The sequence below is a fragment of the Physeter macrocephalus genome, chromosome 9 (genome assembly GCF_002837175.3).
Source record: "Physeter macrocephalus isolate SW-GA chromosome 9, ASM283717v5, whole genome shotgun sequence".
Lineage (NCBI taxonomy): Eukaryota > Metazoa > Chordata > Mammalia > Artiodactyla > Physeteridae > Physeter > Physeter macrocephalus.
This window is the reverse complement of record NC_041222.1, coordinates 28,443,138-28,466,927: the sequence shown is the minus strand read 5'-3', so window position 1 is coordinate 28,466,927 and position 23,790 is coordinate 28,443,138. Positions and strand designations below refer to the sequence as shown.

At 37.2% G+C, this 23,790-nt stretch overlaps 1 protein-coding gene across 7 annotated transcripts in view; it reads right to left on the bottom strand.

The window, feature by feature from the left end:
- Positions 1-1,749: 1,749 nt before the first annotated feature.
- RNF38 (ring finger protein 38) overlaps positions 1,750-23,790 on the bottom strand; it is a 133,187-nt gene continuing 111,146 nt past the window's right edge. For all 7 annotated transcript variants that reach the window (XM_024126151.3, XM_024126152.3, XM_024126154.3 and 4 more), the window contains 8 exons: positions 16,843-17,010; positions 15,497-15,667; positions 13,306-13,467; positions 12,687-12,793; positions 11,258-11,342; positions 7,570-7,691; positions 6,003-6,102; positions 1,750-4,573 (listed from right to left, as the gene is read on the bottom strand). In XM_024126151.3, coding sequence (XP_023981919.1) covers positions 4,511-4,573; positions 6,003-6,102; positions 7,570-7,691; positions 11,258-11,342; positions 12,687-12,793; positions 13,306-13,467; positions 15,497-15,667; positions 16,843-17,010 — 978 coding nt within the window. In that variant the 3' untranslated portion in view covers positions 1,750-4,510. The remainder of the gene's footprint in view (positions 4,574-6,002; positions 6,103-7,569; positions 7,692-11,257; positions 11,343-12,686; positions 12,794-13,305; positions 13,468-15,496; positions 15,668-16,842; positions 17,011-23,790) is intronic.

Genomic DNA, 23,790 nt, shown 5'->3' with positions numbered 1-23,790 from the left:
TTTATTGTTAACAGAAAATCTGTGGAGGCCAGTGGCTTTCTAGGATAGCTCTCTTCCAGACAGTGGCTCAGGATCCAGGGATGCCATCAACATGGCAGAGGAAAAGAGAGCTAGCTTTTAAATGCTCCCCCATGGCCTAAGCTTACAGTCCTTTGGTCAAACCCAGCTGCACGGGCCTCGCTGCCTTATTGTAGAAAGGGGGATGGGAGAGAGTGCATAGGTACTGACTGAGCAGTAAATGCTTCTGCAGTAAGACAGTACAAGTTTTGAGTCATTCAAAGTCCAACACAAACACTCACTCTTTCAAGTATGCTGGAAAAATGAGGGAAACAATCAGGACTTAGTCCCTTTTTTGAATGCTTCTGTCAAGGGAGTACTGGAGCCAGTCTGAGGGTATCACCTTAAGCCAAAGGACTGCTTCCTGAAAGAGTGAGAATTGGGATCTATTAGCCTCATATTGTTTTTTTTGGTATTTTACTTCTACTTTCAGCATATATATAGACTGCTTTACTTTCTTCCTTTAGTCAAAGGAAAGCAATTACACAAACGTATGTAAAATGATATGCAGAGGCTCCTCTTTCCATATTATTTTGACAAGTCAGACATAAGCTACTGTAGCTAATGTGAACAAATCTGCCCAATTATTTATTTATTTGGTTTCCATAGTTTATTTTAACACCTTTACTGGAGTATAACTGCTTTACAATGTTTAGTTTCTGCTTTATAACAAAGTGAATCAGCTATACATATACATATATTCCTGTATCTCCTCCCTCTTCCATCTCCCCCAATTATCTTTTGTACTCTTATTTCCTACATCTTATAGTTGACATACACAGAAAGAAATCTAGCTGCCCACTTATGTAACCTTGATGTTCCATATCCTTATACACCATGTGTGTGCCTACACTCAAGCTATCTTCTTGGCCTTTGTAAAGATATAAATAGGTACCATACGGGTTATAATGAAAGTTGCTTTTATGTTTCTAAGTTGTTTATACACAAACACAGAAACAAAATTCTGAATTACTGCCTAAAGTTAAATCTGGCTGCTAGTAGCTCAAGAGCTCTATCTTCCTATGAGAATCCCCCTCTACACCCCTCCCTCCAAACATACACAACCCCTACCCTTCCCTAACACAGTAACACCAAACACAACCGAATGTTTTAAGTGTACATCATACATTTATTACCAACAACCCTCTCAACTCCAAAATTGGGCACAGGGATTAAAAATAAAAATTCATTGCACTACTTAGTAAAGCATTACTAGTAACTTTCATAAAAAATGTACAAACTTTGTTAAAAATTTATCAAGCCTTCAAATGATTTGGTTACAGATATTTATAATACGTACATTTAAAACTATATGTTAACTGATACAATGGAGTATGATTTGAGGAAATGACTCAGCAAATGATTCCAAAGATACACCCCTGTAAGCTTTCATAATCTGAAAGAAACAGCAAAATGAGGTAACCAAATGTACCAACAGGGGGAAAATAGCTTTCTAACAGGCCTAAAGATATCTGTGAAAAATATTCTCATAAGTGAGTTGGTAGATCTCTTTCAAAATGTTATAAGAGGCCCAAATATAAGAATCTTAACAAATCACATTTCAGAGAGTGTATAAAATCTAAATACGCTTTCACGTTTTCCAGATTTTGATCAAAAAAATTCAGGACAGAAAATCCTAATGAGATCTTGATACCTGGAGGCCTTGTTTTTTGTTTTGTTCTGTTTGGGGAAGAGGGGGCACTAAAAACAAACAAAGATGGCATTTCATGCATAGAAAAACAAAAAACACAGCAGAGTTAAGGTGGTAAAGCCAAAATTGTTTTAGGAGGAAAGAGGAAGAAGGCAACAAACCAACATCTGCCTGCTATCTGGTGCATCACCCAAGGTGTCAACAGCTGGGTATGAATCAACTGTTCTTTCTCTTCTGCTAGCCACAAAGTTGCTCACTGTGGCTAGTCTAAGCTGGTTCAGAACACATGCATGTATGCTCCTAATATGCACTAACCACTTAATAAGCAAGTCTGCACACATCCTTAAGAGCCCCATGCAAAGAAGACATTCCCAAAGATCAGTCACGAGAGTGCAACAATTAATTCAGGATTTTACCAAAATAGACCCTGCTGCCTCCTAAACTGCCAACAACCTCTCAAAATTTTAATGGAAAAGGGGTATTAAGAATTCATCAGAGGGAGGGAAGAAAGAGCTACTTTTCCTAGTCATTAGTACAATGTGCCTTGTTAATTAGGTATCTATATAAATTAGAAAAAGTGCTTTACTTGCATGCTTCAATAAAATGAATACTGAGTGTAGTAGTGTTATGTTAGATCTGTACAGATATAAATTTTTTGCAGCTATATAAAAGAGTCTATGTATAAGATGGGCTTTTGCCATTTTAAACATGATTTCTTAATTAAAAAAAATAAAGATTAAACTATACGTGATTTGTAATGTAGCTGATTATTACGCCAATAATTTTGGTCTTTAACACACTTTATTCATCAGGAACAGGTGGAGGATATTCTAATGATTTTAAAGTAACGTGCATTTTACCACTGTTTAGATGTATTTCTGATGCACTGACAAATACAGGGGCAAACAGAAGGTACACAAAATCCTACTTGTATGACTAGATAGAGGCAACAGTGTCTGGAAAAGGGCAAAATTGTGCTTCTGTGTGAATTGACTTTACTGAACTCTAAGCTGTGATGAGCTTATAGAGTCTTCAAGGGAAGGCAAGTAGCACGGCAGTAACAAGTAGTTAACACTGAGTTAGAAAATGGACACAGAGCCAACTGAAAGCTGAGTGAGGCTGGCAAGTGATTACAGTCCCGACTGGAGTTATGCAGCTTGTGCTACTGAAAAACAGAACAAGGACATCAACTTCAGGAAGAGGCAATGTTGAGCACACTAGAATGAGAGAGGAATCCAAACATTGCTGGAAAAATGATTTTAAACAATCTGAATTATGCTCAATGAACCTATTAAAAAAACCCACACAGCTATGTATTATTTTCAGATCAACTAAATGAAGGTCAATTCCTGTTTTACAGCATTATTTTTTATACAAAAATCAAATCTTCATTTATACTGCAAGTATTCTGGACACCTGTTAAATTAATCTTTTTCTCATTCAAACAAAAATTAAAAAGAAAAGCAATAAAACATTAAAGCACATCAGGTCTAAATAACTTGAGCTGTCACAGCACTTGATCCATCCTGGAAATGAGGATTTCGATGAGAAGCACATTTACTGAGGGGAAGAGAACTAGACAACTTTCAGAACTGGAGCTTGGCAGAACAGAAATATAGTTTTCTTAAAACAATTTAGTTGCCTATGGGAGCTTGAACAAAGAACATATCAGAAGTCAAGCTGAGTTAACAGATTTTGTTCTGGTGGAAGTAGAGGAGGTGAGACTTCACGGGACCAGTGGTATTCTTAGAAATATATTACTCAAATATCTTCAGAATAGACACAAATCTAAACATTAAAAAAAAAAATCACAAGTACTTCCAGTAAGAAGCTTACTGGAAAGGTAAAGGAAAAACAAGACAGTATCAACATTCAAATCATTGACTGAAATGCTAATATTGCTAATTGATGATGTATGATATTGCACCTTCTTTTTGGAAACAGCAAGTTGGAGATTTAAAAATTTCTTTTTCACAACAGAATCAAAATATCAGGTTCATGGAGTGAGAATCTGTTACACTTTTTTCCTTAAGTGACCCACTTGGGATCACCAACGAAGAGAAGGTGACAGCTGCCTGAAGCAAAGGAAGGCTTTTCTCATTCCATTCATTGGGAGGGAAGGGGATGGAGTATTCAATGCTTATAATTGATGCACCCTTAGCAATCAGTGTGCAACAGCAAATACAAGGGAAAAAACCAGTGTACAGTACTAGTGCTGTTTAAATAACACACCAGATTATACATTGCAGCATAATTAAAACTACACACACATTCTTGGTACATGCTGGTATATAGGATCTCATACACACTTGAGCTACCATGCCCTCACACAGGTAGTTTCATACATTCTCTCTCACACACACACAGATACATTTATCACCAACAGTCATACGCTGCATTCATTTCCACTCACAGTTTCTGAAGGCTCTATATAAGGTAGATTGCTATATCATCTGGAGCTACCACTTTTTATAAAAGCACATGCTAAAAGATCACGTCCACTGTAATCTTGCAGCAACACTCGGAATGATCACACGAAAACCAGGGAATGTTAGTGCACACACAAAATTAAGCTAAAGAAAAAGTCTTTGGAGTTCCAATCACACGGTTAGTATAACAATCCCATAATTGTGAAGACTAATTGTAAGCTTTTATAGTTGATTAAGTCACACAGTGCAAAGAAAGGTCCATTGACCCTTTTCGTAAAGGGAGGGCTGGAAGCCACACAGATTAAGTTCAATGGATAGTCCATATATACATGTGATGAGGAACACCCAAATTAAATTTGTGCTCTTAGGTTGGTCATTCTGAATCCCGATGCACTTCTGAAGCATCAGCTCGGCAGATTGGGCAAGTACGATTTGCCTAAAACACAGAAGAGAAAACTTGTTTGAATTTTGACTTATACAGTGAAACATATTAAAAGCAATAGAACTATTTGTACTTTGCACATAGTTTTTACATTCTTTGTTTCTTTAAGAAGGTACCAAGCAATCACTTAATCTTTTAAAATATACTCCACAAACCTCAAAAACAATAATAGCCTATGAATAATTTTTTAATAGGTCCGTTTCAACATACAGACAAAACTACCCATCACCAGTTTAGACAAATTTAATAACTGGCTTAAAACTCCATCTCAACAAATGGCACTACCATTGGCTGTGCTAAAATCAGAAACATAAGCAACACCTGCTCTCTTATGTTCCACAAAGCATTTTTCATCAAATACTCTCATTTCTGCATTATGATAGCTCTCAAATCAAGTACTCTTCTTTTCATCCAACTTCTACTGTTTCTTCTCCATCTGGCCCAGAACATCCTTATTTCATCTCTCTCTCAGAAATTATCTCCTCTATTCCATTCTCCAAACTGTGGCCGTGATCTTTCTAAAACATGGCCTCTCACATGTTTTCAGGATCGAGTCCAAACTCCCACACACTTCACAGTGACTTTGCAATATGCTGCCTCCTGGTTTTACCTCTGAACCCCTCTCTTCTCTTGCCTCTCTCCCTCACACTCTAGCCATCAGCCACATGGAACCTGTGTGTTTTCTGGTCATTCTCTGTTCTCACATGTCAGGGCTATGCATATATAATAACCTCATTTTTCTAAAAAGTCTAGACTCTTTGCCTTCAGGATTCAGTTTGGACTAAACTGGGTACCCTTAATCTGTGCTCACACAGAGGACTGATTCTATTTTATTTTAACTCATCTGTCTTCCTCACCAACCGTGAAGTTATCTATGCCAGTATTATCATCTCTTACTCAGAATAATCTAAAACAAACAAACCATTAAGTTTACTAAATTATTTTACTTCGTCACAGTTTTATCCTACTATTATGAAAAATAGAAAATAAGAAATCCCTGAAATAATTTCACCCTGGCATACATACTATTAGAATTTGTGTCTTTGGACTCCCCCCCACCCATATACACCAAGGAGAAAACGGTCAGAATTATGTAAAAGCACTAGAGGTTTATTTCTCATGTAAATCTCTGACAAAGAACCTCCAGTGAGGTCCCCTCTGAACTCTTAGAAGAAAGTTAGGACATACTGATTATCAAGGACAGGAAACCCATTTTCAGATTTTGCTCAATCACTCCCACGCTGATGATTGTAGTTCATTTCTACTGGTCTTTTCTCTTAATTTGCAGAAATCATACTGAAAGCTGTGTTTCAGTTTTGTCTCCTTAATCACCCTCCGCCAAACCATGGACTTACTCTACATGAAACTATGATGCATAAGAAAGAAAATGTGATGTCATTCTCTTCAGATGCCATCATTTTACCTTAAGCCATTTGTCGACACACTTGGCATGGAACTCGTGGTTACAGGGTAAAACTCTAAGTAGCTGCCTGGACTCAAAATCACACATGCATACTACACACCTAAAATAAAGCAAAAAGGTTGTTTAACCATAAAACCAAGTGGTTTCTATTTTGTTACAACTGTCGAAGCCTACAAAACCACTTACCATCTCACTTATCAAAATATTTAAATTTTAAAACAAAATAATCTATCAATACCTCGAAAAAAGCATGATATTAAGAAATTTAGTAGGAGTGCTTTGCTTTACTGAGTGAGAGATCATCATGAAAATTTCTGGCTTAACATCCAAGACAACCTTAATACTGAAGATACTATTATATTCAACAAATGGGGTTGGAACAGCTGGATACCCATATGCAAAAGCATGAAGTTGGACCCCTACCTCACACAATATACGAAAATTAACTAAAAAATGAAAAGCCTAAATGTAAAAGCTAAAAACTATTAAACTTTTAAAAGGAAACACAGGAGTAAATCTTCATGACCTTGGAATAGGCAATGGTTTCTTAGAGATGGTATCAAAAGCACAAGAAACACCAACCAGAAAACACAGATAAACTGAACTTCATCCATTAAAAAAAAAAGTGCTTCTCAAGATGCCAATCTATAAAGTGAAAAGACAACTGACTCACAGAATGGAAGATATTTTTGAAAATCATAAATCTTATAAGGACTTATATGTAGAATATACAAATAACTTCTACAACTCAATAAAGACAACCCAATTAAAAAATGGACAAAGAATGTGAATACACATTTCTCTAAAGATATATAAATGGCCAATAAGTATAGTAAAAGAGTTCAACATCACTAGCCATCTGGGAAATGGAAATCAAAACCTCAGTGAGATACCACTTCACTCCCACTAGGATGGCTAGAATCAAAAGACAGACAATAACAAGCGTTGGTGAGGATGTGGAGAAACTGAAAACTTCTATACACTGCTGGTGGGAATGTAAAATGGTATAGCCAATTAGGAATGAAGTGATACAGTAGGGGGCTGAGCCAGGGTTTAGAGGGTTGGGGAGAAATGGGGAGTGGCTACTAATAAATGAGGTTTCTACTGGGCATGATGAAAATGGTGTAAACTTGATTGTGATGATGCAAATCAAATTCAGAGTTGCTATTAAAAAAGATACTATAATAAGGAGAATCTTCAGGTAAAACCCTCAAATTTTACAGGTATGAGACTTTTCAATCTAATATAATTCTAGTGTTTGAATTAAAAACCATAAGATTTCTAGGCCACCTAAAAATCCAGAACAGCACTGTCCAATAGGACTTTCTCAGGTGATAGAAATGTTCTACATCTACATCTTCTGATATAGCATCACTAGCTGGTGCAACTAAAAATTTTAACTTTTATTTTATTTTACTTAAATAGCCCCATGTGACTAGCAGCTATCTTATTGGACAGCACAGTCACTACTTATCTTTATCAAGTTATCTTTGACTTCCAAGCTTTTATTTCACAAAAGGTGGAAAAGGAAATTTAACACAGAATGAGGTCAGAAAAATATACTTACAAGGTCTGTTCTGACTGGTGGTTGTTAGGATTGAACCTGTAAGAAGGAAGTTGTTCAATATCTGCTTTAGTCAGTCCTCGAGGCTTGGCCTCTCCCAGTCGCTCTGCTAGGTTTAACAGGGCCTACAGAGGGAAAGAGAGATACAGCTGCATTTTTCCTTAAATTTTATATTACAATATATATATTTTTAAACTACCTTTATTATGGAAAAATTTTAAATACATACAGAAGTAGAGAAACAGTATAAAGAAATTACTTCCATATGCCCATTACCCAAGGTCAACAACTCACAGCTAATTTATTTCATCTTTTGCTGTCCACTCCTAAACCCCAGATTATTTTGAAAGAAAACTAAAACATGGTATTTCATTGGTGAAATAGTTCTGTTTGTTATCTTTAAGACAGTCTGTCAACCTCAGCATTCTGGACATTTGGGGCTGTATAAAATTTTGTGGGAGGTTATTCTGTGCACTGTAGGATGTTTAGCAGTAACCCTGGCCTCTACAAAAGTATCTCCAGATGTTGCTAAATAGCCTAAGGGATAAAACTGTCCCCAGATTGAGAACTACCACCAATCTAAAAATTAAAACACTTTTTTTTTTTTTTTTTTTCGGTATGTGGGCCTCTCACTGTTGTGGCCTCTCCCGTTGCTGAACACAGGCTCCGGATGCAGAGGCTCAGCGGCCATGGCTTACGGGCCTAGCCGCTCTGCGGCATGTGGGATCTTCCCGGACCGGGGCACGAACCCGTGTCCCCTGCAACGGCAGGCGGACTCGCAACCACTGCGCCACCAGGGAAGCCCCTAAAACACTTTTTAAAAGAATATAATCACACTAACATCATCACACCCCCAGAATTAGTAATTCCTTAATGTCAAATACCTCTGATTGTTTCAATTATTTTCAAAACACTTTTTGAAATAGTTTGTTCAAAGTTGGATCCAAATAAATCCACGTTACCACTGCTTGACGTCTCAAGTATCTTTTTTTACTCTTTTATTTGTTAAAGAAACCAGGTCAATGGACTGTAGAAATTCGCAGTCTGAATTTTGCTGACTGAACCTCCCCATCCTTGACTCGTGTGGTTTAATAACGTTCCTTCCTTGTCCCCTGTACTTCCTATAAATTGGAAGATTTTACTATTTCCATCGTAAGGCTCAGCATGTCTAGTTGTTATGTTAGTTAGCACTGATGGAACACTGCCTAAGATCCATTAATTCATTAAAGATGACAAAACGGTAATATTCTATCACTCTTTCTTCATTAGATGAAATACTTCTACACTGATAAGCTGCCTCATACTAAACTATACTCAGTAGTTTAATTTATATAAAATAGGCAGGATAAGACCAATGAGTTCATTTTTTCTTTTATTTTTTGAAGTATCACTTATGAATGCATGGATTTTAACATAGTTGATATGTTTCAACACATTGCAGCTATTATGCTTGATTTTACACTAGTACCTCCTTTCTCCCAGTTTTCAATGGCTCTAATTGCTCATCTGCTTTATCCTACAATCAGGCAGCCATGTGCATGCTGCTTCCCCTCTTTTTTATTTTTTAAAGGCTGCCACAGGGTTAAGAGAATAGGTAACGAAGAAATAATGATGGACAATGAGAGGAATAAATTTAATTTCCCATAATATCAATAATCAGTGCTGTGATAACTGTGTGTTTTAACATGATGCTGCTGCAACACTGCTTTTGGTACAGGTTTATTTGGAGAATTGTGTCATCTAAATAAATTGCTCCCCCTTCCCCATGCATGCCCCTAAGTCCTTCTAAATGCTAGTAGATGGTAATTTGTTAAATTTAATTGATGCTGATTACAATTAGCTATAAAGTTTATGATAGAGGTGATGTATCTTTTACACCTATATTTTATATTCTATAGGATACTTAGGTCAAGTAATATAATTTATAACCATTATTTTTAGCCCTTATTGGATGGAGAACGTAATGACAATTGAGCCCTCAACAAACCTACATGATCTGAAAGCAAGACAACTGAAGGCAGGACATGATTAGTATGTATTGTTTTATAAGACCTATGAGAGCAAAAAGGAGGGAGAGACTCATATAACCTGGGAATGGGCTAGAAATGCCTTTCACAGAGGTAGCAGGTTTTTAACTGGTTCTTGAAAGATGGCCATGTGCAGGAAGGGGGAAAAGTTCTTAAGCAGAAGAATCAAAGGGAATAAAGGCACTGAAGCAAGGATGTATAGGGCAGACTCAAAAAATGGTGAGTACTCTGGACTAGGGTGTGTTGTAGGCGTGTATACTATGAGACAAAACCAGAAAAGCAAACAAGACTATTGACTGGATTAAAGTATGACTGTGCAGAAGACTAAACACAGTCAACCCCAAATACAATTTAGAAAGGGACTCCTGGGACTTCCCTGGCAGCCCAGTGGTTAAGACTCCGCGCTTCCACTGCAGGGGTGCAGGTTTGATCCCTCATCAGGGAACTAAGATCTTGCTGCCACATGGCGGGGCCAAAAGATAAAAATTAAAATTAAAATTAAAAAAAAAAAAAGAAAAAGAAAAAAGAAAGGGACTCCAATGCCAAACACAAAATATTTTTCTTATACTAGGATGGTATCACTGTTTTTTTCACTGTTATGTATATGATTTGTTTAACAAAGAGTTGTCCTTTTCAGCAACATGACTTATGACTTAATTTTAATACAGAATGCCTAAAGGATAACCAACTCCTTTTCTTACTACTCTGTACAAAACTAGCATAAACAGTGTAGAAACAGGAAATTATTATAGCCCCTTTCTCAAGAAATCTGAGAATGCAATCCAAAGGACACTGCAGTGTGACTGTTTATGGAAAAAGTAACAATGGCATTTAAAAAATTACAAAAGAATATAGATAGCATTTGGCCTGATCTCTTCCACATGCGTTTAAAAAAAAAAAAAAAAAAAAAAGGTGCTGTAAGACTGTGTTTGCGTTATGTGTGTCTTTCCTCCCTGTTCCCAGGTTCAAATCACCTAAAAAAATGAACAACAACAACAAAAACCCTGTTCCAGTATTCATACTGCATATACAGAGATTCATAAATAGAGTGAGGCTGGGGTAAGGCAGTACCAAAACAAAGTCACAGTCACTCACATTCACCATTTCCAAATCCAAATGTGCCTTCCAACCCTGACTGTCCTATTCCTAACCTCAAATAATGCAACAATGTCAACACCGTCTATTTGCCCCATCATCTTTGAGTTTGCCTTCTGCACAAGCTATTGTAGTCCTTTTGCAAAGCATCTTCTCTTGCAACCTTCCCACTCACAACCCTGACACTACCACAAACCATTCAATATCAAATCCTGTTGATTCTAGTGTTAAAATGTCTTTCAAGATGTGCTCTTTTCTATTTGCAGTTCCCATAGTTCAGAACTTGCATGGTTTCAGAACATCCACTCATAATTCACAATTTTCTCATTTACATTCTTTCACAGGAATTGTAACTAATTCTAATAGAGCACCAAAGTCTATCTTGTTATCATAACTGTGTGGTACATGCTGAAATATCTTTAAGGATGAACAGTATTTTTGACACATTTGTGTCTTGAAATATACAATGGATTTACCTAATAAATGTTTAATTAGATCAATGAGTTGAGTAGTACAATATTTTTATGCATACAAAATTCCCCAAATTAATTCACATTTCACCTACTAACCTCGTAATTTTCTACTTCTCCATCTTCCACATCCAATTCAAAACTGAAAGTTGGGCCCACTGCAGGTGGCACTGGAAGCATTGATCTGCAATGAAAATAAGCAACACAAGCATTGATAATGCATTAATACATTATTTCAATGAACAGGATGAGAAGAACAAGACCAGTGCTAATGGATAAAGAATGGTCAGTGTTGATCAGTGACAAACTTTTAAAGAAACTGACTTCACTAGTAATAAACAATTAAAAACTGACATTAAAAAAAATACCATTCACAACAGCATAAAAAAACATGAAACATTATGGATGAATTTAAGTAAACATGTGCAAGACCTGTATAATATAAACTGTAAAAATACTGCTAGGATAAATTTTAAAAGATGAATAGAGAAATATACCATATAAGTAGGCCAGAAGACTCAATACTGTTAAAGATGTCAATTCTCTTCCAAAACTCACCTACAGATTTCATGTAATCCCTACCAAAATCCCAGCTTTTTTAAAGTAGAAACTGACTGCTGATTTTAAAATTTATATGGACATGCAAAAGACTTTAAATAAAATCAGTTTAAGAACGAAGTTGGGAGATTTATACCATCTGATTTTAAGACTTAACAATAAAGGTACAATTATCAAAATAGTATGATATAGGCACATGGCCCTCTGGTATAAAGACAACATTCCCCAGCCTTCCTAGAAGGTAGTTACAGACATGAGACTAAATTCTGGCCAATGGGACGTACGCAGGAGTCATACATGCAACTTCTAGGAAGTATCCTTGAGAGGAGGCAGGTAGGCAGAGAGATCCATCTTCATTTTTGCTAGCTGGAATGTAGATGTAATGGCTAGAGCCTGAGGAGTCATCTTATATCATGCAGAGGAAGCCATAAAATTTTGAAGATAGTAGAACCATTCCTCAGGGTTATGGAGCTAACAAACCATGTTTGAACTGCCTACTTCTAGACTTTATTACATGAGAAAGAAATAAAGAATTGTCATATTTAAGCCATGGGTGTTTCTGTTACAAACTTAATCCTAGAAGAGTATTTCTAAGGCACAAATACAACTTCTTTCTCCCTCTTCCTCTGTGAGAAGTAGCAGCATCAAATGCTAGATAACCAAAAGAAGGTGGTAAGTGATGCCAGCTGTAAAAGAGGCAAAAAATTTAAACTCTATCTTTTGATTTGTTAAACCTATTTTCTGGCTCACAAATTTCTCCCCCATGCCCCCCCCAACTTCTACCTTGTCCTTGGCTCTTTCTTTCACCCTTAAATGGTCCCCCCCACCCCAACCTCTTAACATTAAATAAAAACAAATATCTAACACACTCTAAATTAAATATATACCACACAGAAATGTTCATAAAGGAAAGAGAATCTCAAGAATGTCAAAATTCAGAACACATTAAAATAAGAAAGACAGAACTTACAACACATATGGCAGTAAGCTGGGATGATAAGGGGGAGGTGGTATTGGCTGCTGGGATCGATATCTACTACGTCCTGTGAGCCTCCGAGGCATAAATGGAGGATAAGACTGTAGAGAAAAAAATGGTAAAACAATTTAAGATCATTATATGTTCACAACGTTTTAAGCTGTCGAATAAAGTCTCTTCTTTTTTAAAAACCTAGGAAGTTATTTACTGTTCAAGTGGTATTTAATATTTCTTAAATGTTAACATAGATGTGACAGCTTGTTTAAAACATACACTTAGATGTACTTCTAAATATAATTTTCCAACTGACTGCAAGAATACATTTAAAATTCTAAACATGTAGAGTTACACTGAAGCAGACCTCGAGGGGCTTCCCTGGTTGTCCAGTGATCAAGACTCCACGCTCCCAATGCAGGGGGCCCGGGTTCCATCCCTTGTCAGGGAACTAGATCCCACATGCCACAACTAAAGATCCCGCATGCTGCAACTAAGACCTGGCGCAGCCAAATAAATAAATAAATATTTTTTAAAAAAAGAAAAAAAAAAAAAAAAAGAAACAGAACTCAAAACAAGTAATCAAGTAATAAATTATTAACAATGAATGAAAACTTACTACTCCAAAGGAAACCTCCTGATGCAAAGGATCATGCGTTAAGAACTGCAAAGGAGCTGATGGAGGCAATGCTGGGGGATGAGCTGATGGCGGGTAAGTAAAACCTCCTACAGGAAGATGTTCTCCTAAGAGTTCCACTTCGTTTTCTATCCTTTGCAGAGGCTGAGGGGTGGGAAAAAGCAAACTAATACACTTCCAATATTTAGACAGATTGTGCTTTATATCAACAAAAATCAAAAACCCCAATCTTTAAGGTCATGCATTTCTTGATGTTTACAACAATCTAAATTCATACATGTGGACATATAGCCTATAGTAAAATCTTACTGCCTTTAACTGAATTTCAGTAAGAAAATCTCTCAAATATGTTATTAAACATTTCCACTACCCACTAAAGGATACATTTCTTTCACTATTTGAATGTTCTCTAAAAAATGATAGAAGACAAAAAGTCATGTAGTAAGCCAATTATATGAAAGTTAAAATTACTTTAGTCATGGCACACTGACCTACCTACATCAGATTTTCCGACACAACCTTTAACAGATGAAATCAAACACAGCACGTATTGTAAATGAGAACTAAATAAGGCTAAATGGAATAGAACACAGCAGGCTGTATGCTACAGTAGAAAGCTTACAGGCTTTGGCATTAGACAAACTCTTGGTGCTGCAACTAATGAGCCATGTGACTTTTATATAAATTACTTATAATCTGAACCTCAAAACTGCCATCTATAGAAATGGTATGTTCACAACCTACTTCAAAAGTGTGTTGTGAACACTGAGACAATACTCAAAAAGCACACAGTGCTATGCAAAGCACATTTGCTATAGATTTGCTTATTCTGGACATTTCATATATATGGAATCACATAGTATGTGGCCCTTGTATCTGGCTCCTTTCACTTAGCATAACGTTTTCAAGGTTCATCCATCTTGTGTTTGTGTAGTTTGTGTATCAGTACTTCATTCCTTTTTATAGTTGAATAATAATCAACTGTATAGATATGCCACGCTTTATCCATTTATCAGTTAATGGACTTTTGGACTGTTTCCACTTTTTGGCTATTAGGACATTTTGGGCATAATGTTTTCATTTTGATTCTCTTGGGAACATATATTCTTAAATGTTAGTCTAACTTCTTTCCACAGTTAGAAAATGGCAACACAGTATTCAAATACAAATAACTGCTAACACTTCACTTTGGAAGCTTATGTATGCTTGATTGAGGAAGCTTATGTATGCTTGTATGATGGCTAAATTTAGTTTTAACCTTGAATTCCCAGGTACGGGAAAAGCTTCCTAAGGAACATCCTGGCATGAATCCTGTCCTGATTCTAATAAAAGATTTTTTGGTAGGAGTAACTTTTTTTCAGATTAGCCAGGTAACCTCACCTCTCACCTCTGCCTGAGACCAAGCATGGTGCATAAATCCTAAGTAAAGGATGGTCAGGCTCTGCTAGAGTAACCGTCAAAACTCCTTTCACAGGGCCAACCATTTCCACTCCAGTTCCACTAACCATTTCCATATGTTCTTTCCCCTATTCTCCCTTAAATGCCTGATGGTTCAGATGTTCAACTTGGCCTGTCCAAAAACAATGGGGTCTTCTTCCTGTGTCCTTCCTTCCACTGATACAGTGCTTAACTCTTCCAGCCCCGTGAAATAATATGCCTCTCAGCTATATTCCAGCCCCAGGACAGAGTTAATTATATTAAAAGACTATCTCATCCACTTTCCATCAAAATACAGTAGAAAACCAGCCTTTGGAAAAAACAATTGAGGTTCAAAGGATTACTTTACTTGCCTAAATGAATATAATTATTCTTCTAACAAGTATAAATAATTTTATAATATTTTAACTTTCCATTTTAGAAACACATGAAAGAAAAAACCAGACTCTATTTTGTTTAGATTTACTTCCCAAAGGACTGCAGATACAAAAGAACAAATTTGATTAGACAAGTGACATATAAAATAACTAGAAAAACTTAAGAAGCCAAGATAATTCTAGGTAAATTTTATCTATATATATTTGTATCAGTGGGGATTCCTTAATTCTTTTAAGAACCAGGGAAGTGCCTAAGTTATAATTTTTAAATGGTAACAACTTAACATCTACTGAATTAATCTGTCTTTTAGGTCTAAACATTCTGTGAAAGTTAAAGATATAAGAGTAGAGATACCTACCGATCGTGACTGCTGTGTTTGAAAAGGGACAAACTGGCCTGGAGGTGGCAAATGAGGAGGATGATGGGGAGAAAGGTGAGGAGGATGTAAAAGAAATGGATCACTAGAAATAAGGGGTGGAAACGCAGCGTATGGTACTGGTAAGTGCTGAACTGAACATGCTTGAAGCATCTGTAAGAGAAATCATTATTTTTTGTTAAAAGTATTAGAATATATAATTAATTTTTAAAAACCTATACAGTGAGATTGAAATGTTATTGCCATATCCCTCCCAAAAATCATACCAAAATGTTTTAATAACCTATATTAACAATGAAATACTAGTGTATTTTTGCATCTGTTAGTAAAATAATGGTAACTAGTAATTATTCTGGATCTTATATAGTTCTTATAAATCAGTCAAAACACCTACCTTTTACTTAAGCTTTTGTAACACCTATGAAACGGAGGGAAAGTGCTGCATAGAAGAGGAATCTCTTTCCACTTGGTTTAAAATATAGCAGATATTACTACCTTCCAAGAAGCTCTCCTTTTCAATATTGTAGATTTTATTTCTAAGAGCCCAACTCACAACTAAATGCTTTATAGGCTAGACTGGGGGCTGGTAAAGGATAAAGCATAGCTTGTAAGAGGCAGAAAGTGAGCGTGAACCCCTGTTTTCTCAAGCTAATTTTCTCTATGATATTAAGCAAGTCATTTTCAGTTTCATCAGGCTTCCGACAGTGAGGAATAAGTAAGACCAAGTATTCAAAGTGCCTGTTAAAACCCAGTAAGTGGGGCTTCCCTGGTGGCGCAGTGGTTGAGAGTCCGCCTGCCGATGCAGGGGACACGGGTTCATGCCCCGGTCCGGGAGGATCCCACGTGCCGTGGAGCGGCTGGGTCCGTGAGCCATGGCCGCTGGGCCTGCGAGTCCAGAGCCTGTGCTCTGCAACGGGAGAGGCCACAGCAGTGAGAGGCCCACGTACCACAAAAAACAAAACAAAACCCAGTAAGTGCTGAGACTATTAATGTTGATCACTAGAGCCTCTGAGACTTTATTACTAACCAGTCCAATATCCTATGTTAAAACCCCAAGCCCAATCTTTATCAAGGTTTAATTATAAAGTGCTGATATGTGAGGAACATGCTTTGACCTTCAAAGGATATTAAAATATGTGTAATTTAATTAATGTAAAAACATATCAAGTTTTAAAGCTAATTTTATTAAACTGTTACTGTACAGGTACTATTGAAATTTCTGTTGCAATAAAATTGCCTTTTTTACTTGAAAGTGAAAAGGTACAAGGTCTCTCAGGTTTTGCTTATATAACACATTTAGCCACTCTAAAGAAGGACTGCAGACTTACTGGAGGAGGCACACTACAGACAGGGAGGTGCTGTCCACTGAAAACCACAGAGCATCCTGGGACCTGTTGTGTACTGCAAGCAGGGATGTGCTGGCCTGTGCAGAGGGGAATCCCATGTGGTGCCACTGTTGTTACTGTGTAAGAAACAGGAACGGTGCCCTGATGGAGCTATTAGGAAAGAAAAACAGAACATTAGAACTTTTAACTGTTTGGATAAAACATCAACTATTAAAAATTAAGATCTGGGCATTTACTGATTCTCCTCTTCGCTGCACATATTTTCACAATGTACTACAGTTTCAATCAAAATATTCTTGTCAAAAGAAAAAAAAGGTGACTGTTTCAAGAGTACTATATGATACCCAGTGACCTGGGTCTAAAGTCTTCCCTCAAAAAGACTTAAAAAGTCCAGGAGAATAATGAATTGCTATATTAACTCTTTTAGCCTGCTCTAAAGAGCAGAAAATTTTCTAAAGAGGACATTTGGAAAAATGAAACATATCTTCTAATGACCTGGTCACATTCAACAGAAAAAAAACCTTTTAATTGCAACTAGTGAAACAATGTAAAGTATTGATAGTATTTTTAAAAAGTTAAATAATTTCCTTCTCTCCTGGCCAGTTTTATTCCCACCCTACCTATCTGGAAGAAATCAATAGTAATAACGTGTTCTCCCACATCATTCTCCATGAGTGTATAAATATATGCGAGCATGATTACCCATGAACTATTGTCATGTTTGGTTTTGTTCTTAACAGAAATGAGATATTACCCTGCAACTTACTTTTTTCAATTAATATTGCAGATATCTCTTCAAGGAAATTAAAAGCAATTCATTCTTTTTGACACTAACAAGATATTGCAAGTACACTCATCACTTTAACACAGTCCTATCATTTATATACTAATGGACGTTCAAGTTGTATTCACTCTTTTTACCAATTCAAATACAACCATAAAAAATGTCACTGAACATATATCCTTACATATTAGTTTCATTTATTTCATAGGGGTGACTGGGTAAATGGCTGAATGTATTTTAAACTTTAGCAAAAGTCTGGATGGATTAAGTCACAATCCCAACAGTAACAAAAGGACTCCCAGCACCTCCATTCCAGGTAGATGTATTTGCATTACAAGCATGCTTACCTACTAGAAGAATGGGGGAGGTGAAAAAAAACAATATCACAACCGGCTTGCTTTAAATTTGCATTTCTCTGATTAGAAAGGTTGAACATCTTTTAATATGTTTATTAACCATTACAGATTTATGTAAATAATCTATATCCTTTGCTCACTGCCCACTTTCTTTTTTTTTTTTTTGCCGTACGTGGGCCTCTCACTGTTGTGGTCTCTCCTGTTGCGGCCGGACGCGCAGGCTCAGCGGCCATGGCTCACAGGCCCAGCTGCTCTGCGGCACGTGGGATCTTCCCGGGCTGGGGCACGAACCCGTGTCCCCTGCATCGGCAGGCGGACTCTCAACCACTGCGCCACCAGGGAAGCCCAGTGCCCACTTTCTACAAGGCTGTCCATTAACATTATAGTTTGGCTTTCTATTTAGAGATATGTGTAACTAAGATATTTTCCCGGTCTATGTTTTATCTTCTGTTAAACCCTTTATTTAAAGGTAAATAAACCCTCCCTTTTCCTCTAAACTGAAATACATTTTTTTTCCATCAATAACTTCCCAAACATACCTGGATCTATTTTCTGCCAAATTTGTACTGTGTCAATTCTAGTATCTTACTAGAAAAGTTAGTATCTACTAAGACAAATTCTCATTACCATGCTTTCATTTTATTTTTGGGCCATTTTCACAAATTTATTCTTATGTAAATAACCTCAAGTAATTTTACCCAGTTTCAAAACCCACTGGAATCCTAATTTATATTAATTGTATTAAATGTTATTTTACAAAGGACATAATTTTATATTACAGCTTTTCTTTGGAATATCATGTCATTACATGTTCAATACTACAGTACTGTACCTTCAAGAAATTAGTTTTCTTCATAAAGATTATTCTTATTAAATTTATTCCTCAAAATTCTTTTGTAAGTTTGTAGACTTTGTTATATTGCTGATAGGTTATTTTTCTCTATTTCCATGTCAAATTGCCTTTTTTCTTCTTTCTTTTTCTTTTTTGGCCATACCACGCGGCATGCAGGATCTTAGTCCTCTGACCAGGGATCAAACACTTGCCCCCTGCAGTGGAAGCTTGGAGTCTTAACCACTGGATCGCCAGGGAAGTCCCCACGTCAAATTGGTTAAGTGCTAGTAATGAGACAAGTTACTAATTTTATGTTTCTCGAATCTAACAACGTTATCCAATTTTTTAATTCTAGTACTTGAAAAAATTAGAATCTCCTTTTCTATGTATACAACTATATTTGCTAAGACTCAACACAATTATTTACTCTTGTCTTTCTGCATTACTAATGAAGAACCTTCAAAAATGATGCTCAAAGGCACCTATCTTAGATCTGATTTTAATGGATATGTATACAAAATTTTTTTTAATGTTCTGGATTCTAGTCCTTTCTCAGAAATAGTACTGTGAATATTTTCTTCCAGACAGTGGCTTGCTTTTTCACCTTTAAAATACTGTCTTTTGGATGAGCAGAAATTTTTTATTTTAATGAAATCCAGTATGTTGGTGTTTTATCAAGCAGCTAGTACTTTATATATCCTGTTTAAGAAATCTTTGCCTACCTTAGGAAGACATCTCTTTTATTTTATTTTATCTTTCACATTTAAATCTAGAAACCAACTTTTTGTGTACTATACGAAGTAGGAGCCAAGGTTCAAATTTATGCACATAGATATCCAGTTGTTTCCACACCATTACTGAAAAAGATCTTCCTTTCTCTCCTGGAATTCCCTTGGCATTTTTGCCAAAAATTAAGTGACCAAAATAAATGTCTAAGTCTATTTCTCACAATGAACACAAGTTCTTTAATTTATCAACAGTTCTCTGTATAGTTAGTGCTTTTCCTATGTCTTAAAGAAAGCCTTCCCTACTTAAGGTCATGAAGCCATTCCCATTTTACTTTCTTAAAGGCTTATATTGCCATTAACATTTACGTCTTTAATCTACCTGGAACTGACATTTGTAGATGGTATGAGATAAAGGATCCAGTTTCATGTTTTCATTTGGATATCTAATTGTCCCAGCATCATTTATTAAAAATTCTGTCTTCTCCCAACTCATCTGCAGTTATATATCACATATAAGTATTCTTAAATCTGTTAGTTTATCTCTGGGCTTTATATTCTATTTCACTAGCATATTTAATTATCCTGGCAAAAATACCTTCATATAGCTTTATAATTAGTCCTAATAAATGGAAGAGCTACTCTACCCACCTTGTTCTACCTTCAGGATTATACACCAGAGGTTCTCTTAATTGTAGTGTGCATTAGAATCACCTGGGTTAAAACAGATTGCTGGATCCCTTACCTAGTAAGTCCACTGTATAGTCTGAGAATTTGCATTTTTAACAAATCTCTAGGTGATGCTGCTGCTGATGATCAGCTGATCCAAGACATACTTTGAGGACCAAGTGGCCTTAGAGAGTCCAGACCAGAGTGTTAGTTGGCCAACGATTTCATAAAGGGCCAGAAAAGTAAATACTTTAAGCTTGTGGGCCATCCTGGTCCCTGCACAAAGCAGCCACAAATGACAAATAAGCATAGCTGTATTCCAATAAAACTCTACAAAAACAGCAAGCAATACTTTGCTTTTCCCTGCTCTGGATAATCCCAGGTCCTTTAAAATGCCACAGAAATTGCAGAATCAGCTTCTCAAGTTACATCAAAAAACTTATGGAAATTTACTTGGGAGTACACTAATTCTACATACCCTGTATGTCAGTTTTGAAAGCAGAAAGTTTTTACAAATTTGGATCTTTCAAGCCAAATCTTTTAGTATTTAGACAGTTTTGTAATCTTCTACATAGAGGACTTGAACATCTTTTGTTAAGATTCTTAACTTCCTTCATATTATTTTGATTTTTAAATTCTACTTTCTTATTTGCATAATTATTATGGAGAATTTCAAACATGCTCAATACCAGTATAATGAACCCCCATATCTAGCACATAGCCTCCAAAACCACAAAACCATATACCCAATCCACTCCCATCAACTTCTCCCTTTCCTGTACTTTGCTGAAGCAAATCCCAGGAACCTATCACTTCATAAATATTTCAGTACTTACTTCTAAAAGACAACACTCAAAGCACTCACAGTTTTACCATTAATTATGCTGTTTGAAATGGGTTTATGTGGAACAAACGTAGAAGACAGCAGTGTGGGAAGATGCGGAGTTAGCGTCTCCCCACAACTAGGGCGCCTGTCGGCTGCTGGTGGGGGACTCTGACGCCCAAGGAGGCGGGAGGAACCCGAGAGTGAACCGGTAGGACGCAGGGGGACTGAGGGGGGAGGAGAAGTGGAGGCCAGACAGGATCAGCGCCCCTGAGGCCGGGAAGATCAGGAGAGGCAGGTGGGAGGGACTCTCCGCAAAGAGCATGAGAGGAGCAGAGGGCAATCGCCTGGCCCACGCGGGCCGGGGAGACTGCTGAGCTCCCAGGCGGGTCCCCTGCCCTCCAAGGCCCTGTCCAGGCCTTGGAGAGATCAGGAGAGGCAAGCGGGAGGGGCCCTCCCAGAACAAAGGAGCAGGAGAGGTGGGAGGGAGTTTGCCCCACCCACTCGAGCCCAGGAAGCCTGCTGGGCTCCCAGGTGAGGTCCCCTGCCCTCTGAGACCAGAAGTGGGGGGCATACCTGGGTCCTTTCTGTTCCTTGAGCCTAAGCCCCACCCCCCACAGCCCCCAGGGCCTTTTCCAATCCTGTAGGTCCTGAGCATTGGCCCCACCCACCACCCAAACCTCACCCTTGCTTAGGCCCCGCCCTCCACAGCTAAGGCCTCCCCCTGCCTTTTTTTCCTTTTTCCCCTTCCTTTTTACTACTGTGGTACTGATGTACCTTCCAGTTGTTGATTCATCTGTATTTTTATTTTTATATTCTTCCTAACATATCTGTTAGTTTCCTAGTCTAATTTTATTTTTTACTTTGTTACTGTTGTGGTTCCCACCCCGCCCCACCCCGCGGCCCAAGTGGCTTGCGGGATCTTGGTTCACAAGCCTGGGGTCGGGCTGAAGCTCCTGCGGTGGGAGCTCTGAGTTCAAACCACTGGACTAGCAGAGAACCTCAGACCCCGAGGAACATAACATTCATCAGAGTGAGGTCTCACGGAGTTCCTCATCTCAGCACCAAGACCCAGCTCTACCCAACAGCCTACAAACCACAGTGTTAGAAGCCTCAGGCCAAACAACCATTAAGACAGGATCACAATCACACTCATAATAAAAAAAAGAGAGAGAGGATGCAAAAAAATATGTCACCGATGAAGGAGCAAGGTAAAAACCTATAAGACCAAATAAATGAAGAGGAAACAGGCAATCTACCTGAAAAAGAATTCAGAGTAATGACAGTAAAGAAGATCCAGAATCTCAGAAATAGAATGGAGGCACAATTAAGAAAATACAAGAAATGTTTAAGATCTAAAAGAACTAAAGAACAAACAAACAGAGATAAACAACACAATAACTGAAATCAAAATATAACATACAAAGGAATCCCTATAAGGTTATCAGCTGATTTTTCAGTGGAAATTCTGAAGGCCAGAAGGGAGTGGCAGAATATACTTAAAGTAATGAAAGAGAAAAACCTACAACCAAGGCAAGGATCTCATTCAGATTCTACGGAGAAGTCAAAAGCTTTTCACACAAGCAAAAGCTAAGACAATTCAGCACCATCAAACCAGCGTGACAACAAATGCTAAAGAAACTTCTCTAAGCAGGGAAACACAAGAGAAGAAAAACACCCACAAAAACAAACCCGAAACAATTAAGAGAATATACATATCAACAATAAACCTGAATGTAAATAGATTAGATGCCCCAACCAAAAGACACAGACTAGCTGAATGGATACTAAAACAAGACCCATATATATGCTGTCTACAAGAGACCCACATCAGACCTAGGGACAAATACAGACTGAAAGTGAAGGGATGGAAAAAGATATCCCATGCAAATGGAAATCAAAAGGAAGCTGGAGTAGCAATACTCTTATCAGATGAAATAGACTTTAAAATAAAAGCTGTTACAAGGGCTAAGGAGGGACACTACATAATGATCAAAGGATCAATCTAAGAATAAGATATAACAATTATAAATGTTTATGCAACATAGGAGCACTTCAATACGTAAAGCAAATGCTAACAACCACGAAAGGAGAGATCGACAGTAACACAATAATAGTAGGGGACTTTAACACCCCACTTACACCAATGGACAGATCATCCAAACAGAATACAAAGAAGGAAACACAAGCTTTAAATGACACAATAGATCAGACAGATCTAATGGATATTTATAGAACACTACACCCACAAGTGGCAGAATACACTTTCTTCTCAAGTGGACCTGGAATATCATCCAGGACAGATCACATCTTGGGTCACAAATCAAGCTTTGGAAAATTTAAGAGAACTGAAATCATAGCAAGCATCTTTTCTGACCACACGCTATGAGACTGGTAATCAATTACAGGAAAAAACCTGTAAAAACACAAATACATGGAGGCTAAACAGTGCACTACTCAATAACCAAGAGATCACTGAAAAAAAATCAAAGAAGAAATTAAAAAATACATAGAAACAAATGACAATGAAAACACGATGACCCTAAACCTATGGGATGCAGCAAAAGTAATTCTAAGAGGGAAGTTTATAGCAATTCAATCTCACTTCAAGAAACAAGAAAAATCTCAAATAAACAATCTAACCCTACACTTAAAACAAGTAGAGAAAGAAGAACAAAGAAAACCCGAAGTCAGTAGAAGGAAAGAAATCATGAAGATCAGAGCAGAAATAAATGAAATAT